The sequence below is a fragment of the Taudactylus pleione genome, unplaced genomic scaffold, assembly GCF_031769625.1.
Source record: "Taudactylus pleione unplaced genomic scaffold, aTauple2 ptg000916l, whole genome shotgun sequence".
Taxonomy (NCBI): domain Eukaryota; kingdom Metazoa; phylum Chordata; class Amphibia; order Anura; family Myobatrachidae; genus Taudactylus; species Taudactylus pleione.
Window position 1 is genome coordinate 1,824,307 of NW_028285317.1, and position 18,845 is coordinate 1,843,151.

General features: G+C 44.5%; 1 protein-coding gene across 4 annotated transcripts in view; it reads right to left on the minus strand.

Moving 5' to 3' along the window:
- CDK14 (cyclin dependent kinase 14) overlaps positions 1-18,845 on the minus strand; it is a 691,508-nt gene that overhangs the window by 457,620 nt on the left and 215,043 nt on the right. For all 4 annotated transcript variants that reach the window (XM_088459604.1, XM_088459603.1, XM_088459605.1 and 1 more), the window contains one exon: positions 9,492-9,586. In XM_088459604.1, coding sequence (XP_088315730.1) covers positions 9,492-9,586 — 95 coding nt within the window. The remainder of the gene's footprint in view (positions 1-9,491; positions 9,587-18,845) is intronic.

Here is an 18,845-nt window from a genome sequence, read left to right on the forward strand (position 1 = left end):
CAGTGGCGTCCGGTCAGCGCATGCACGGGCGCTTTGTCACGGTATTTTTTGAGAACATACCGTGATAAGGCTCCGAAGGGGATTCGCAGGGAGAGAGCTTTATCGCAAGCTCTGTCCCTGCAAGGGATTTGTAGTAAATCCCTGTGATATTGCCTGAATTCGCATTGCGAATTCAGTCGTTAATATCACACTATAATCTGCATTCAATATGCGGATTGTAGTAAATAGAGCCCTTAGTGAGAAAGAGAGGAGGGGTCTCTGAAGTGGCGGCCTAATCTCCTGGAAATTTGAGAAGATTTCACTAAATTTGGCAATCCCCCCCAGCATTCTGATTGAGCAGGCAAGCATGACTTGATAGGAGGAAAGACTAAAGAGTAATGTTTTTACCCTTATCTAGACAACTGCCAACAGTGGACAATAATAAAAGCAACAAATTACATTTGAGTTTGATGCACACATTTAAATGACTTAGGGGTTTATTTTCAAAGCGTCGGGTTGAAATATCCGGTGGTTCTGATTAAGTTTATGCCAGATATTTAAAAGGGCAATGCTTTCACTAGCCGTTTTCTTGCTAGTAAAAGCATTGCCCTTTTAAATATCGGGCAAAACCATGATAACAAGCACCGAATATTACAACAACATAATGTGATGGAATGAAGATAGGTGGCGCTGGCGAGTCACTGAATCTGTGCTGTAATGGTGGTTTGTATGCGGAGTTGCGGACGATAATAAAGAACCATTTTTTTTGTTTTAACCCAAACAACCTGTATGGTGACCCTTATTTGAGCACCCAAATACTGCACCACTGACCACTCTACTGAGCAAAATACCCCAGAACGTCACAGTCAATAAACCCCTTAAGCCTTTTTACATACAGTCCATTAAAACCAATCCTTGCCGGAGCCAGATAACTGTACCTAGTGTTAAACAATACAGATATAAAATCTAAGTGAACAATTAATTTTCTACCACATGACTGCCCAACTGGGATTAATATAGCAGAAAATGTTCTCTATTCAAGGTAATTTTCTCTCTGTATCAATTCCACCTACTTCCATCCATCTGGTGTGTTGAAGACTTTAATTATGCGAACGTCCCATGATTTTTACAGCTGAAAGATAGTGTATTTTTGCACAAATACCATATGCTTTCCAAAGAAACTGAAGGGAGATTAATTATGTGTTCCAAGCTGTAACTTCAGTTACAGCTGGATAAAGTGAAAATCACTCTATTGTCTATTTAACAGCTTGAAGCTTTAATTATTAGTTAAAATACCAAATCACAATAAAGGTAGCACTGATACCTAAATTACATGCATCTCCATTGTGTTACCAGCACGACATGCTGGGTGATGCTTTAAACTACCCCTGCAGTTTTCTTATTTGCAATGCTTATTTATCTGCTAGTAAAAAAAAAACGCCTATGTTGCATAACATATCCTGCTGCTCATTGAACGCGCTGAAAAGACTTTGACTCGTTAACAGCTTACTGAATAGCAATTATACGTCATCACTGAAAGCGTTAACAATATTTTTCGTGGCCACACTGTACTTCTCAAATTAAAGCTCCAGGGTCTATTAAACCAACGATGTATTTGGCATTTTTGGTTCAGTCTGTATCCCTTATTAAACAACTTGGGAGGACGAAGGCGACACAAGTTTACTAATCAGTCCTGTGAGTGTGATCGCTGACGCGTTTCACAGCTTGCTACGGCATCGTGGTAGAAAGCATTGTAAGTTGATTGGCAAAAAAGTCTGAACGAGCGAGCAAAACTTGCGGTTGTTATTTTGAAAAATACGCCCCCTTGCCGCTCGCACCATACGTCATGTCCGCTATTTATTAGATTAATCGAGTACATCGAACAGCGTATGAACTGCTCGCTATTCTTGTGGTTGGTTTTTTCAACCGCTATTTTGCGAGCAGTTCCGAGTAAAAAAAACCAAGTGACGTGGTCAATGACGCTGCTTTATTAATTATGCACTCCCTTAAAACGCCCGTTTTGACCTTTAAGCACGCCGGCGTTCTAATTCCACTCCCCCGTTTTCAAGCACCTTCCCCTGTTACCACCCACATAAGCCTCCTTCTGTCACTCAAAATAGCAGGCATTCGCTATTTAGCGAACACACGATTTTCAGCCGCACTGACTGGTTCGCGCATGCGTATTACAATCCGTACGCATGCGCAGTTGTGCGAACATCGCTCAGTGCGAACGAGCGGCCGCTTACGAGCGGCTCTGAATGAGGGCCCAGATGAGCTTTGGATTCTCTGGAAGACAATCTGTTGAACAAGAATAAGAATAATGTATTCTGTTCTGGTAACGCCATCTGAAGATGCTTGGAAAATACAGTCACCAATGGGAATTATCGCCAATGGTGAACTCCATCTCTTTGACTTATATACAGAGCAAAGCGAGACAAACCTATTTCAATAGTGAACACACATCACGCAAACACCTGTGTTTTCTTGCACCTACTGTAAAACTACTTTTAAATGAGGAGTCACTGCTCACAGGCCAGTAATGTGTACTTGTCCCAGTGGCTAAAAATTGCCAGTTACTAGTGTACAGAGAACTGAACTGCTGGGCCCAATACATGTAATATAATATCTAACGTACAGATGTGTCCTCGCTCGTCTTTGCTGCAGTCACGCCAAACAGCCCCTTCTCGGTGCATCTGGTCCTGTGAGACTCTGCTAGAGCCAGGCATCATTTTTCGTCTTTTGTGCCGCAACGCTATTTGACTACGAAGAACCAGCAGACTGTGCTGCTTAATTTTAATATGCGACACTTGTATATCTGTGTGCCCCTGAGTTTCCCAGTCAGCATGTGAAGTGCTACGATGCAGCAGTCGCAGATTTTTTCTACACCTAGGGGTCTATTTTAGTAAGCTGTGTTAGGAGATAAAGTGAACGGTGATAAGATACCAGCCAATCAGCTCCTAACTGCCATTTTTCAAACACAGCCTGTGCCATGGCAGTTAGAAGCTGATTGGCTGGCACCTTATCACCGTTCACTCTGTCTCCTAACACTGCTTAGTAAATAGACCCCCTAGTTCTGAAAGTGTTGCATGTCAAATTAATCAGAACAGTCTCCTGGTGCATCCTAGTCCATTGCAACTAAGACGCATTTTCCGCAAAAAAAAAAAGATGCCCAATGCAGTTGTACGGGACCTGGTGCCCTGCGTGGAATATTGAGGCTAGAAGTGCACGGACACCTCTATATATGAGGTTCCCTCGTTCTTTATTTGATTACATGTTGTGAACTGCTTCAAATTGACATTAGCGGTCATGTCCTTTACCCATCATTACTGCTCATTTCTGCCATATACACCCTAGTACATATTGCACTTAGGCTCTGATGTTTGCGGTCATGCCAGTGTACCAGCTGAACAACTTGGAACAGGTGTTGGTGTACACTAAGCCTGTGCATGATGTGCCCAGGTGCGTTCCTAATATTTATACATTTGTATATTGTAGTAAATAATAGTTTGGAAAACAAGCAATACAGAAGGTTTAACACAATACTATGCTGCAAATCATTCATCTGTTCTGAAATGTTACTGCGAGTCTGTGATTAAATAAATATGTACGTACATAGGGCCTGATTAAGAGTTGTGCGCTAATGCCGCCGCCGCTGCTACGTGTGTGTACGCAGCTGCGATGTAAAAACATGCAAATGACGCAACCACCGGGAGACTCGAGATGCCCACCTGCGGCTTTGCAAATCCAAGCATCTGCGTAAAATGTTGCGGCTTCTGCGTACACAGTCGCAGGATCTTCCTCAGGGATCATTCCTGAGTGTATGGTCCCGCGAAACAGTCGTGGGAAGTTAGACGCTGGAGCCATATTTCTTGCGTACAGGCTCGTAAGCCATGTCCCTGGTCAAAGTAACCAGATTCCAAAGATTGGAATGTTAGGATGCATATTGCTATTAGATTCAGAGTAACTAGTTTGTCTCACTTTTGAATTCTAATATCCAGCTGTCCAGCCCAATTCCTGTGATACAATAACCCCATAAAGATCAGTTATAGCAATTATTACACTTAGGGCCTATTATCGAGCACTGCAGCCCCGTAAATCTGCCGGAAAGAGTAGTTTCCTCATGATTTAAGTAATCAGACCCAGTGTCCCAACAATGGCCCCAAGATAAAATGTCCCCCCCATAAAAACATTTCAAATCACTGTGATATGCGGTGATAAGAAATTATAATTTTAATGGCATTAATGTATATAATGGTGAAATAGCACCTTAATAGCTACAAATTAAACAGGGAGTTCGGAAAGTCCCTCCGCAGTGACTGTATGCTAAGTGTGTGACAGACAGTGGCGGCTCCAGAGGTTGGAGTAGTCCAAAATTCAAATAAGGGACTCCCAGGTGGTGTGGCTCCCCTATTTGAACGTTGGACCGTCACATGCACACAGTCACTGTGAGGGACTTTTCGAACCCTATAAAATTATATATATATATATATATATATATACACACACACACACACACACATACATACATACATATATATATATATATATATATATACACAAATATACACAAATATACACATTATATATATATATATATATATATACATACACACACATATATACATGCACATTATATGTGTATATATATATACTCCTACACACACATATATACAAAAATGCACATATATACTGTATATATACACACACATATATATATATATATATATATATATATATATACACACACACACACACATATATATATATATATATATATATATATACACACACATATATATATATATATATATATACACATGCACATTATATATATATATATATACATACACACACATATATACATGCACATATGTGTATATATATATACTCCTACCCACACATATATACAAAAATGCACATATATAATGTATATATACACACACATATATATATATATATATATACACACACACACACACATATATATATATATATATACACACATACATATATATATATATACACATGCACATTATATATATATATATATATATATATACATACACACACATATATACATGCACATTATATGTGTATATATATATACTCCTACCCACACATATATACAAAAATGCACATATATAATGTATATATACACACACACACATATATATATATACACACACACACACACACATATATATATATATATACACGCACACACATACATATATATATATATATATACAGAAATATACACATGCACATTATATATATATATATATATATACATACACATATATACATGCACATTATATGTGTATATATATATACTCATACACACACATATATACAAAAATGCACATATATACTGTATATATACACACTCACACACACATATATATATATATATATACGCACACACACACACAGGTTGAGTCTCCCATATCCATAATTCTATTATCCGAAATATTCCAAAAACCAAAGTATTTTGTGGCAGCGGTGACGTCATGACGTGACCTGGTGTCATGATGTCACAGATCAATGACCAATCACTAGCGGCGTGGTCTATATGCCGCGCTCCCCCCACTGCAGCGCACGCCAGGCACTTTGTGACACTCGCCGGACTCCCCAGCAGCACCTGACGGACCCTATTGCTACACCTGCCGGCCCCCCAGTGACACCCGCAGGACCCACCCACGCCGCACATGCCGGGCCTCACATGACACCTACCGGACTCCACCAGACGGATCCCCCGCAACACTCACCGGACACCACGCAGCACACGCCAAGCCTCCTCTAACACCTGCCGGACCCCTCCGCTGCACACGCCTGTGACATCTCCCGGACCCCCCCGCAAGGTATTCTGAAACAAAAAATTATCCAAAATCCGAAATGCTCCTGGACCCGAGCATTTCGGATATGGGAGACTCAACCTGTATATATACATATACACAGTATATATACCAGCATAAACCCGGCACTCACTATGAAATAGCAGGTACATTATCCTGTTGCCCTCTTCTTAGCATATGGCAGCACATGCAGATAGATAAATACATTCAACTAGCGGCACTGAGGGAATCAAGAAACATGACAGACACCAGACTACTGTATGTGTCATGTTTCTTGAATCCCTCAGTGCCGCTAGTTGAATGTATTTATCTATCTGCATGTATATATATATATAAACCATGTGGGTGGGCGCTCTTGGTAACAAAGATTCACTGTCGGGGTGTCATCCTATAACAGCATATATCCCACTGAACCCTCCTTAGAAAGAAGCAGGCGGCACCCCATCGGTCCCCTTTTCGTCATACTTGGGGGCGTGCCCGGCACTTCCGGACACGCTGGGCAGCCGCCAAGCGCTGCAGACAGTGAGAATAGATGCCGGGCGTCTATTCTCCGGCGGTGACCAGGTCACCACACATTTCTCCACCCGCGGAACACTGCGTCCCGCGGGTGAAGACGGCACCGCAGTCTGTGAGGGCAGGGCGCTTTTTGCCCTCCTTCTGGAGGACAGGGCGCCGCGCCCCGCTAAAACAGCCTTGCGGGAACGCTATTATATATATATATATATATATATATATCTCTACCATATAAAATCGAAAATTTGTCTGTCATTCTGTCCTTCTGTCTTTCTATACAAATCAACAGTTCACAATCCCAAGATCGTGAAATTTAACATACGAACGTATTAAAACACGGTGGAGGCAACTAAAAAAATTTGATATTGAAATTAATTACTGTTCATTTTTAATTCATTAAAAACCACAATTTTTGCATAGCATTCGCCCTCTACAGGTCAGGTACGGAATTAGAAAAGGATTTAGCTTATCTACTATTTTTTCTTTTCTATATCTACTATCTACTATATAAAAGCGAATATTTTTCCTTCTGTCTTTCTATACAAATCCACAGTTTACCAGCCACAGTTTACAAGCCCAGATCTCTCATGGTTCTACACCTAAAACACCAAAGAAGAATAAAAGCATTGTCCTGTTTGCTTTATTGTTAGATGCAAATTTGGACACCATTCTTCTTGGGCCATCTGCAAGGTCAATAATTTGATTTTATAACATGCATTTTGCTACATACTAAGGAATTATGGAATTTTATTCTGTAACATATAATCTAAGTCTCTGAACATAATTTACTATGGCTCTCACCTGGAGTTTACAGTACCTTTTAAATGCTGTATGAATTTATAACCACTATTGATTAGGGATGAGCGGGTTCGGTTCTCAGAGAACCGAACCCACCAGAATTTTGGGGATCCGGGGCGATCCGAGCCAAGCTCAGATCTCCCTGCCTGCCCCGGATCCCTCACCCGAGGCAAAACCTCGCGATCCCGCTGACAGGTCGCGAGGTCTTGTATTGAGCGGGCTTAACACTGATTGGCTGAGAGAGCCGTCTGTCACGGCTCTAAGCCAATCAGCGTTATGGTAATTTAATATACACACAGGAAGCAAAAGAAGATGGCGCCCGCCTTCCCCCGCTGCCTGACAACGCCGGCACCCTCGCTGCCGACACCCCCACTGGCAACATCCCCTGCTGCCGACACTGCCGGCACCCCTGCACTGCTGCCCCACGTACTGAGGACACCGTCAGTGACCCCCACACTGCCGGCACTCCCACACTGAGGACACCACCAGCACCCCTGCACTACCGACATTTTCAGCACACATGCACTGTGGACACCGCTGGCACCCCCGCTCTGCCTGCACCCTGCAATGAGAACACCCCTGCACTGCCGACACCCCCGCACTACTGCCCCATGGATTGAGGACTCCATCAGCGACCCCGCACTGCCGCTACTCTCACACCGAGGGCATCCCTGCACAGCCGACACTGTCAGCACTCCTGCACTGAGGACAACGCTGGCACTCCAGCTCTGCCGACACTGCCGGCACTATGCACTCAGGACACTGCCAGGGCCCCCACTCTGCCAACACTGACGGCACTTCCGCATTGAAGACACCACTGGCACTCTCGCATTGAGGACACCTCCAGCACCCCGCACTGCAGACACTGCTGTCACTAAGTGCACTATTGGTGTATCCAACTCACACTGTATAACGCACTGTATCTGTGCTGGAACTTGGAAGCTGAACTGCCACATGTGCCACCCACTGTGTCGCTTAGCTTAGTCAGCCAGCTAGCTGGATGCAACGTTTTGGCCTTAACTAGATGAAAAAAATAATATTGTGAGGCGGTCAAAATTGATTGGAAATGACTGGAAATGTTATTGAGGTTAATAATACTGTAGGAACAAAAACAGGCCCATTTTATGTGATTTTAGCTGTTTTTATGATATTTAAATAAAAAAATCAAGATTCAAAACCAAAACTGAAAAACAAAACACCAAGGAAAAAAATCCAAAACCAGGGGAGATCCAAAACCAAAACACGAGGGTCGACGCACATCTCTACTATTGATATTAAGCCAGGCTTATTACGAGTCTGAATATGGTAAAAATTGCTCTCTGCATCAATGAGCAGATATCCATCTGATTTAGAATCAGGCCCATAAAGATGGCAACTGTACTGGAATGCAAAAACGCAGCTCTGCAGCACAAATTTATTATCTTCTACAGTAGAAGGTGCTAGTTAAATGTTAAGTAGAATCTGATTGGTTGCTATGGGCAATATCTCCACTTCTAAAAACCCGCACGTCATACTTGCCTACCCTCCCGATTTGGTCGGGAGCCTCCCGAAAATCGGGTGCCGCTCCTGACCACCCGGAAGGCAAGGCAAGTCTCCCGGAACCAGCCGCAGCCATCCCACACCCCCCGTTGCCAGCCACTTAATATGCAGTCCGGGGGATTAGATGACGCGATTCGCGTTAAATCGCGTCATCGAAGCCCCGCCCCCCGCAGTACAGTGCCTGTATTACGGGCTCTGAACAGCGGGGGGCGGGGCCACGATGACTTGTTGAGCCGCCACGCCCCCCGCTCCGCCCACCTGCTGTGAGAGGAGTGTCGTCCAGGCTGTCCCCTCCCGGAAGGGACAGCCTAAAGGTAAGCAAGTCTGCGCACGTTAGTAAATATTATATACCTCTAGGTGCCAGAAATTCTGGGAGCTTTCATTCAACCACAACTTAACAGTAACAGGTTGCCTACTCAAAGTGGAGGCCGAAACCAGAACTAAATCATAGATAACCACTACATTTTCCTCTCTTACTAATATTCACACCTTTATTAGTCATTTCATTTATCCAGATGAGCAAAATCCATTAAACCTGTATCAGTGTAGTATTTTCTCCCTCATCTCAGTGTGAGCTCCGGACATCAAATTATAAATAGCTGTCATTAGCGTAAGCACTTCCCCTGTTTTCACACCCCTTAGAAAATGTCCAATTATCATTCTAACACTCATTCAATTAAATGTCAGTATGCATTGCTAACACAGTAACACAGTATGTACCATCACATGTACAGTATGATGTGATCGCTGTTAAAGGCAACTGGCTTATGCTGACAGTCACTGCTCATTCCTGTAATAATAACTTACCACATATTCAAAGACCAGCGTGAGCGTCTCCTTGGTGTGGATGATGTCATGGAGTAGGACAATGTTAGCATGTTTCAGTCCCTTCAAGAGTGATGCTGAAAAGAAACAAAAGTAACCTGATGGTATTAGGAGTTCATGTTATAAACATAATTTTCATTTATTTTTATACAGACATAAAAGGACCAAACATATAAAATTCTTGTTGTAGTTTAATATGTTGGCTAGTACTGTACCTTCTTACATACTGCATATGCCACGGTTAGCTTTGCTGTAGGTCAGGGGTCTTCAACCCGTGGCCCGCGGATGGCCCGCAGAGCCATTCCCTGTGGCCCGCCGAGGCTTATTGCAGTGCAGACCGCAGTAAGTGCAGTCTGCACTACAGAGAGAAACAAACACAGCGCCGCCGGCGCCGGCAGCAGTGTGTTTGTTTTGACAGGCAGCCAATGAGAGTCAGACAGACTCTCATTGGCTGCTGCGCCCACTGCAGGAGCCGGGCTTCCGGCTCCCGCAGTGGGTAATGGGAGAGACGTTATGAGGGGGGGGGGGGGGACTACTACTTGGGGGACTGCTGGGGGGGGGCGGGACCACTACTGGGGGTACTGTATAGGGGGGGGGACTACTACTGAGGGCACTATATAAAGGGCACTGCATAGGGGGGACCACTACTGAGGGCACTGCATAGGTGGGGACCACTACTGGGGGCACTATATAAGGGGCAATGCATAGGGGGCATCACTACTGGGGGCCTGCATAAGGGGGACCACTTCTGGGGCACTGTATAAGGGGCACTACACAGGGGGCATCTCTACTGGGGGCCTGCATAAGGGGGACCACTACAGGGGGCACTGTATAAGGGGCACTGCATAGGGGGCATCACTACTGGGGGCCTGCATAAGGGGGACCACTAGTGGTGGCACTGTATAAGGGGCACTGCATAGGAGGCATCACTACTGGGGGTCTGCATAAGGGGGACCACTACTGGGGGGCACTGTATAAGGAGCACTGCATAGGGGGCATCTCTACTGGGGGCCTGCATAAGGGGGAACACTACTGGGGGCACTGCATAGGGGGCATCACTACTGGGGGCCAGCATAAGGGGGACCACTAGTGGGGGCACTGCATAGGGGGGACTACTACTGTGGGAATTATATAAGGGGCACTGCATAGGGGGGACTGCTACTGGGGGCATTATATAAGGGGCACTGCATGGAGGGGGCTACTACTGGGGGCACAGCAGGGGAGGACTACTGCTCGGGGCACTACATAATGGGGACCACTACTGTGGCCACTGCATAGGGGGGACCTCTACTGGGGGCACTGTATAAGGGGCACTGCAGAGTGGGGCAGTTATGAGACAAATTAAAATTGTAGGAGGGGCAGTTATGGGTCATAATTGTGTGAGGAGGGGGCAGAGTTTAAATACCGCAGTATAGCTTAGTGGCCCTCGGCTTCATTTAATTTTTTTATGTGGCCCACACTGCCTTAAAGGTTGAAGACCCCTGCTGTAGGTGGTAAAGAAGATGTTTAGTCTATTATTAAAAGTTGCCATAAACTGCTATAAGCACAGGAGGAGCACTACAACAAACTAACTAATATAATAAAAACCAAATTGGTGTATGAATTGGTTTAATCTAATAGAACAGTAATCTATCTTCCCACTGAATAAGTCACATATGGAGGAGAAAGCACATGATTGTTACTAGACACAAAGAAATTAGAAACAACAACAGCAACAACAAAACACATTCATTATAAAATAGGAAGATAACTTGAGATATAAAGATACTCTGCCTTCAGTGGTATATCCACCATAGGGATGGACATCGGAAACCAATGGTTGGCAACCATCGATGTCCCTGGCTCGATGGAAATGGTTTTTCCATTCGATGGCAGGATTGCGATGTTTGCCAACCACTGCATGCCTCATTCTGATGGTACATTACATGAATCCAGCTGTGGACACCCGAACTGTGTAATTTTATTATTATCATCAATTATTTATATGGTGCCACAAGTGTTCCGCAGCTCCTTACATATTACATAAACGAATAGGTTGACCAGTGACTTATATTACAATACATTACAGGACAAGGACATGGATAATATACATTGCTACATTAGCGACCATAACACCCAGATAAGCAACAGCGCAAAGCAACCAAGTGTTAGGTGCCCTGGTGGGGAGTAAGAAGTAGATGAAAGTGAAGAGAAGCACAAGAGGGGAGAGGGTTTTTAAAAATAAATAAATGCTGTGTTTTTAAAAAAAAAAAAAACATAATAATAATAATAACATGGTCGGCAATAATGGCTATGTTCACCATCTTAAACTTAGTGTTAGGAATTAAACCTTGGATTTAGAGTATTTGCACCAGCAATTATACTTGTTGTGTGTGCCAGGCCAGGTTGGATTTAATAGCTAAGAAGGGAATGAGATTTGAAAACAAATTCCTGGAAAACATCAGGCAATGATACAGGGAATAAAAGAAATTTCTTTCGTATATATGTCGAATTTATTAATTTTCAATAATATAGCTATAAATTAAAACACGTGTTGTAGACCAGGGGTGTCAAAACATGCGACCCTCCAGCTGCAGTGGAACTACACATCCCGGCATTCACTGCCACAGTTTTGCTATTAGGATATGATAAAACTGTAGCAGGTCATGCTGGTATATGTAGTCCCACAGCAGCTTGGGGGCCGCGTGTATGAAACCCCTATCCTAGACTTACTAAGGAGAGGGCTGTCCAAGCTGAAGATCGTCAACTTTGAGAACGGTAATAGCAATAAATGCTAAATCAGGCTTCTTGATATATATATATATATATATATATATATATCCACCCCAAGTCATTGTGATTAAACATATTACAACATGGCTTAGTACAATAGTAGGACTTTAGAATCAATTCCGCTTAGTTTAAGCTAATAATGTGGTATTAATGCCTATTTTTTTTCCCGGGAAGCGTTTGATCATGCTGCAAACAGAGAGAATTATTATAGACGGGCGCATTAAGGGCCTGATTCAGAGGTTGATGTTTGGCCACTGCGCATGCGCACGCCGAGCCGGCTCCGACGTGCGCATGCGCGAGACCCGGCTAGCGACGGGGGCTCCGTCACTCCGGGTCTCGCACCAAAAGGGGGCGGCTGTCGATTTTGATCAACAGCTTGCACCATTTTGGAGGCGGGCAGGGGGGGTGGCTGGCCAGAAGGAATGCCTGCCGTTTGGGGGCGGCCCCACTGACATCACGAGTGATCTATTAAGAGCCAGAAGCTCACTGGGGCTTGCGGGAACGAGACCCTACCGCAAGGGTCTCGTCGCAAGCCCCGATGGTCGTGATGGTCGAGACCATCACCTGGCCGTTCGCAATAGCTAAGCGAGGAGGCCGCACAGAAAAAAAAAAAAAACGCCCTGATTCAGAGCGAGCGCTCTTTCAGAGCATTCGGCTCTGAATCAGGCCCTAAGTATCCAAATATTTTATGCTATGCTTATTGTGTTCTTACAAGTGTTTATTTTCTAATAGCGTTTGTTAAATGTTTTTACCATTAATATTTCTAAATTCTTAATAGATGATATTTAGTACAACAGGAACGGGAGGGTACTGTGCAAGCCAAGTTCATGAAAAGAAATCGGAACACTGAAAACTATTTCAATAGATTAATGAGTATTGAAATGTAGGATGATGTAGAGGAGCCAAAGCGGCTCAAAACAGGGGAATGAATGAGCACAGACTGCCAAGCTCACACAAGCCCACTCGAATACTTATCACTAATACCTATAGCTAATAAATGCAGCTGGACAACCAGAGTTGGGATTAAAATGAAAGTTAAGCCACATTCACACTAGTCAATAAGTTGGACGGTATGAACGATAACGATATCATTATCGTTCCTCGCGTTCAATATTGTCCAGTGCATATGCAAAACATCGTTAACAATGCGCGCTCCCGCGGATCGTTTACGATGTCTTTCATCGCCCGTACTTGCAGAGGGCAACCTGATGATATCGTCAGGTTCTGCAAGTCCGGGGATGAGGGAAGGTGCCGTCACTGAACGATATCGCTCAGTGTATATGCTCAGAGTCGTTAATGACATTGAGCCCGGCAGTGCAGGGGAAACACTTAACGATATCGCTCATGGAGCATATCGCTAAGTGTGTATGCAGCTTTACATTTAGAAACTGAATTGGAATTGAATTATTAATGCTATTCTTTAATAATGATTGTGGTTAAAGTTAATATGGTGGCGGACAACAAAACGATTGACAACAACAAGACAAACATAGATTCATACAGTGGTCTTCAACTCTCCAAAAATCAATAACTCACCTGGACTGGCTTCTGTTAATGCCCGAGAGGGACATTTTAATTAGCTATAAAATCATATAAGAAGAGTGCACCCAGTAATAAATGTAATAACTCATACCATACAGCTGTACTACCGCCACCACCATAACGGCATAGAAAAAACAAAACAAGGGAGGGAGAGTGGAAGCCGCCAGTTCCTTATATACAAGACACAACACTCCCCCTTTCTTCACCATTGGCTACAGCAGTGGTTCCCAAACTGTGCGCCGCGGCACCCTGGGGTGCCTCGAGACTCTTGCAGGGGTGCCTCAGGTTGGTCGTTCAGCACCAAATCAAATTATTTATGGTCAATGTAATGTAAATATGTGGGCAAACAGAAGTGCCAACCTGTCCATCTTGGTGCCGCCGCCAAAGCTCTGTACCCTGTGCGACAGCATCGGTCGAACAAACCTAGTTACGACCATGATTGGCTACCTAACTTGTCAATCATGTACTCAGGCCGCAATTAAATGGCTATGGTAGGGTTAGAACTCTCGTATTTTTAGACCTTACAAAATCTAAGTGTAGTGTAACGAAAGATAAACTCTTGGTTGCAGGTTCACTGAAAGTTTAACTTTCTTACACTATTACCCCAAAGGGGATTCTGTATTCCCCTTAAAACTCAAAGGGGCAACAACACACGCTAGAACACTCCTCTTCAGTGGAGTGGCGCAGACCTTGACTAAACCTAACAAGTGGGCTGGTGGATTCCTCAACATACTTAGTGGTTGGGAGGAGGCACTGCGCGTGATAAAGAACATACAATAGGTTGATAGGGTGAACATGTTCCTGTTATACCGGCGAGCAAATAAAGAGTGTTTCCAGAGCTGATACATTATGGGGAAAAAATAACTACTTTAGGCTTGGGCAACAAAGAGATGGATGTCTCAAAGGGGATTGGGCCTACTAATTCCCAGCCAACTTATAGCTAATGAAATTTAGGAAACAAAGGGCCTGATTCAGAGCCGCTCGTAAGCGCAGCTCGTTCGCTCCGAGCGATGTTTGCCCAACTGCGCATGCGTACGGATCGTAATACGCATGCGCGAACCAGTCAGTGCGGCCAAAAATCGTTTGTTCGCTAAATAGCGAATGCATCTATTTTGAGTGACAGAATGAGGCGTATGTGGGTGGTAACAGGGGAAGGTGCTTGAAAACGGGGAGTGGAGATCCGAACGCAGGCGTGCTTAAAGATCAAAACGGGCGTTTTAAGGGTGTGCATAATTAATACAGCAGCGTCATTGACCACGTCACTGGGTTATTTTATAGCCAGAACTGCTCGCAAGATTGTGGTATCAAAAACCAACCACAAGAATAGCGAGCAGTTCATACACTGGTCGATGTACTCGATTAATCTAATAAATAGCGGACATGACGTAGGATGCAAGCGGCCAGGGGGCGTATTTTTTAAAAAAACGACCGCAAGTTTTGTTCGCTCGTTCAGACATAGAGGCGTGAACAGACCGCAAAGAGCGAACAGTTCATTTGAATAGCCACCCCTATTTTCTGGATGAACGACCGCAAATAGCGTCCGGCTCTGAATCAGGCCCAAAGTGCATTCATCAGCATTGCCCCACCATTAATCATGTCCACACAATGCTAATAACTCCCAATGAAATAACGGTCATGATAGACAACAGCAGCCAGTTTTAATCAGGAGAAAATGAAAAGATAATTGTAATAAAAATTGAAATCTCCAGTAACCACCTTTTGACTGATGGAACTTTATCAAGATCAAGTTAAGAGTCGTCTGAAATCTTCCACTCATTTTTCCTACTAATGTATATTTAATGTCCTATCTATATGATGTGATTTATTGTTTTTATTGCTTCTCAGAGGTTTTATAGTGCGATTTATCACCTCTCTGCAACATCTTATAGGTGGACAGTTTTTGACAGGATGAAGGTGCCAGAAATATAATGAAGTACAAAATTTGTACTAAGCTAATGTTACACTCAATTATGTGTCAATATCCCTTTTTCTGCTGTCACAATATATATGTATTTAAGGGTTTAATTTCGAGGTCTCATTTACAGTCATTATTTTACCTGCAAATCCAGACAGAGGGCCTGATTCAGAGCCGGACGCTCTTGAAGAGCACTCGCTCTGAATCAGGGCGTTTTTATATGTTTTTTGTTGCGACCACCCACAGCTTTTGCGAGCGGCCAGGTGATGGTCGCAATGGTCGCAACCTTCGCGACCATCGGGGCTTGCGACGAGACCCTTGTGGTAGGGTCTCGTCCGTCGCAAGCACCAGAGAGCTTCCTGCTCTAACAGAGCAGGAAGCTCTCCACTGGTGATGTCAGTGGTGCCTCCCTCAAACGGCAGAACGCCTCCGTTTGTGTAGCCACCCCCCTCCCCGCCTACAAAATGGGCTGAGCTGTTGATGAACATCGACAGCCGCCTTTTGTAGTGAGTCCCGAAGTGAGAGAATTTCTCTCTCGCTCTGGGGCTTGCACATGTGCGCGGCGCACGCCACGTGTGCGCAGTACCCCACCGTCGACCCGCTTGCGAGCGCTATGTGCTCGAGAGCAGGACTGAATCAGGCCCAGAGTCCAATGATCAGGATCCCTGAAGTTCAGCCACTATTGCCTATGCTGGCCATAGCAAATGTCCCTTCTAGAACAGTCTGGAAACCTATTACGATATAGACTCTATACTGTTGTCAATGCAGACAACCAGCCAGTTTTGTTGACAACCGTTCCACTGCATGCTGTGTATTTTGAAACTTCCCCAGGCATTTATACTTTGAAGAGCAAACGTTACAAAGTGCCAAATAATGGGGCCCCTGATCGTGAGACAATAGTGATTTTGCTACAGATGTGTCCTGCTATATCTTTGCTGTATACGCAGCAAATCGTGCCACGCATGGCGCGAGGCGTGTGCCCGCGAGCTGCTTTTGTGGGGTTTGAATGTGATGCTGTGAGTCGCATCATCCATGCCCCTGCCTCCGCAGAGCCAGGAGGCTCTTCTCAACTTTGTGAGCCTCTCGGAAATTCCTGGAGCGTGGGTGAAGTATGGTTGTCAGGGATAGTGATAAAAATGTAGCATAAACACTTTCAAAAAAACATAGATAGGACATCCTTTATGTGATGACTAATTTTACCACTGTAAGGGCAAGTAAAGCCGCTATTTGACAATAATATACTGTGCATAACAGTTTGTGCAGAATAGAGTTGAATAACATATGAAATAACTAAAATGTCCACCATGGTTTTCCACCTCTATACCATATTAGAAGGCTTATGCACTTGAAAGAAGCTGACAGGCTTGCTGGCAGAAATGTGCTGTGCATTGGTACACAGATAGGCCGCACCAATTCAACTTGCAAGCATCAGGTCCCATTAAATCTGGTAAGTAACGTCACCTGTGTTATCATCGTTTTACTGTATACTCAAACAGCCTACTGACCCCCATTAAGCACTTTTCCCAATGCACTACGGGTGGCCAATATGCAGTCTGTTCCCATTTTCATTGTCAGCTTGTGAACAGAGGGCTTGATTCAGAGCCACTCGTAAGCGGCCGCTCGTTCGCTCCGAACGATGTTCGCACATCTGCGCATGCGTATGGGTCATAATGCGCATGCGCCAACCAGTCAGTGCGGTCGGAAAACGTGTGTGTTCGCAAAATTGCGAATGCTTGCTAATTTGAGTGACAGGATGAGGCGTTTGTGGGTGGTAACAGGGGAAGGTGCTTGAAAACGGGTGGTGGAGATCCGAACGCAGGCGTGCCAAACGGTCAAAACGGGCGTTTTAAGGGTGTGCATAATTAACAAAGCAGCGTCATCGACCACGTCACTTGGTTGTTTCTTAGCCTGAACTGCTCGCAGTGATTGCGGTAGGAAAATCCAACCACAAGCACTGCGAGCAGTTCATACGCCTTTCGATGTACTCGATTAATCTAATAAATAGCGGAGATGACGTAGGATGTGAGCGGACAAGGGGCGTCTTTACAAAATAGCGAGCACATGTTTCATTCGCGCGCTCAGACATAGAGGCGTCAACAGACCGCAAAGAGCGAGCGGTCAATTTAAATAGCCGGCCCCTTTTTCTGAGCGAGCTCAAATGGCGTCCGGCTCTGAATCAGGACCAGAGCCCTCTTCCCTCTTTGCCTATGTGTCAATACCCCGTCGTGTTTTATGACTCTGTTTGCTCCCAATTGCAAAGTATTGTATTTGGAACACTTAATGAATTTAGTTTGCATGTGTGCAAAGGTAATGACTGGGCCTTCCCCCATATGACGGGGGAATAAAATTGGGTAACTTATGTGGCATATGCCCTCCCCTCTCTCCACTTATCATATCTACTCCCCTACCACCTCCCTATGTGATGAGAGTGCAGAGGTGTAGCAAGATGCCATGTTAATCAAAGCCATCACCTGATCAGGTGCCGCCATCCCTCTTCACCATCCATCCACTCATTAACACCTTTCTTACCCCCTCACCTGTTATTTATCACCCCCTTCATAACTCCTACCTGTCATTATATCCTTTCCTCCACAACCACCAATACAATTAATCACCTCTTTCATTAAGTCCACCACCATCAACTTCCTAAAATAACCCATCATCGGTTGGTGATTCAACCCCAACCGTACACAGTAGAAGCAGCAGAAATAGCAGCTGGCGTCCTCACCTGTGATCACATGATAAAGGGGCTACCAGTCACTGATAGGCTGGATCACCAGAGCATGACCCCAGCCTATCAAAGACTAGGAGCTGAGACATCACCCTGTGATCAAAAGCACAGACTACTTTACTCACTGCTTCTACTAATGTTAACTAACAGAAGAGCCAGGGACAGCAGACAGCCTGCTTTTGAATTATCGCACACACCCTACTGCTCTGTCCACCCACGAGGAAGGAGGTAGGGGGAGGGTCGGTCACTATAGAAACATAGAATTTGACAGCAGAAAATAACCACTTGGCCCATCTAGTCTGCCCTATGATATGCAGCAGGAGCGGACAGTGGAGATGACAGCTTAGCATGAATATAGATCGGTGCCGTGCAGCGC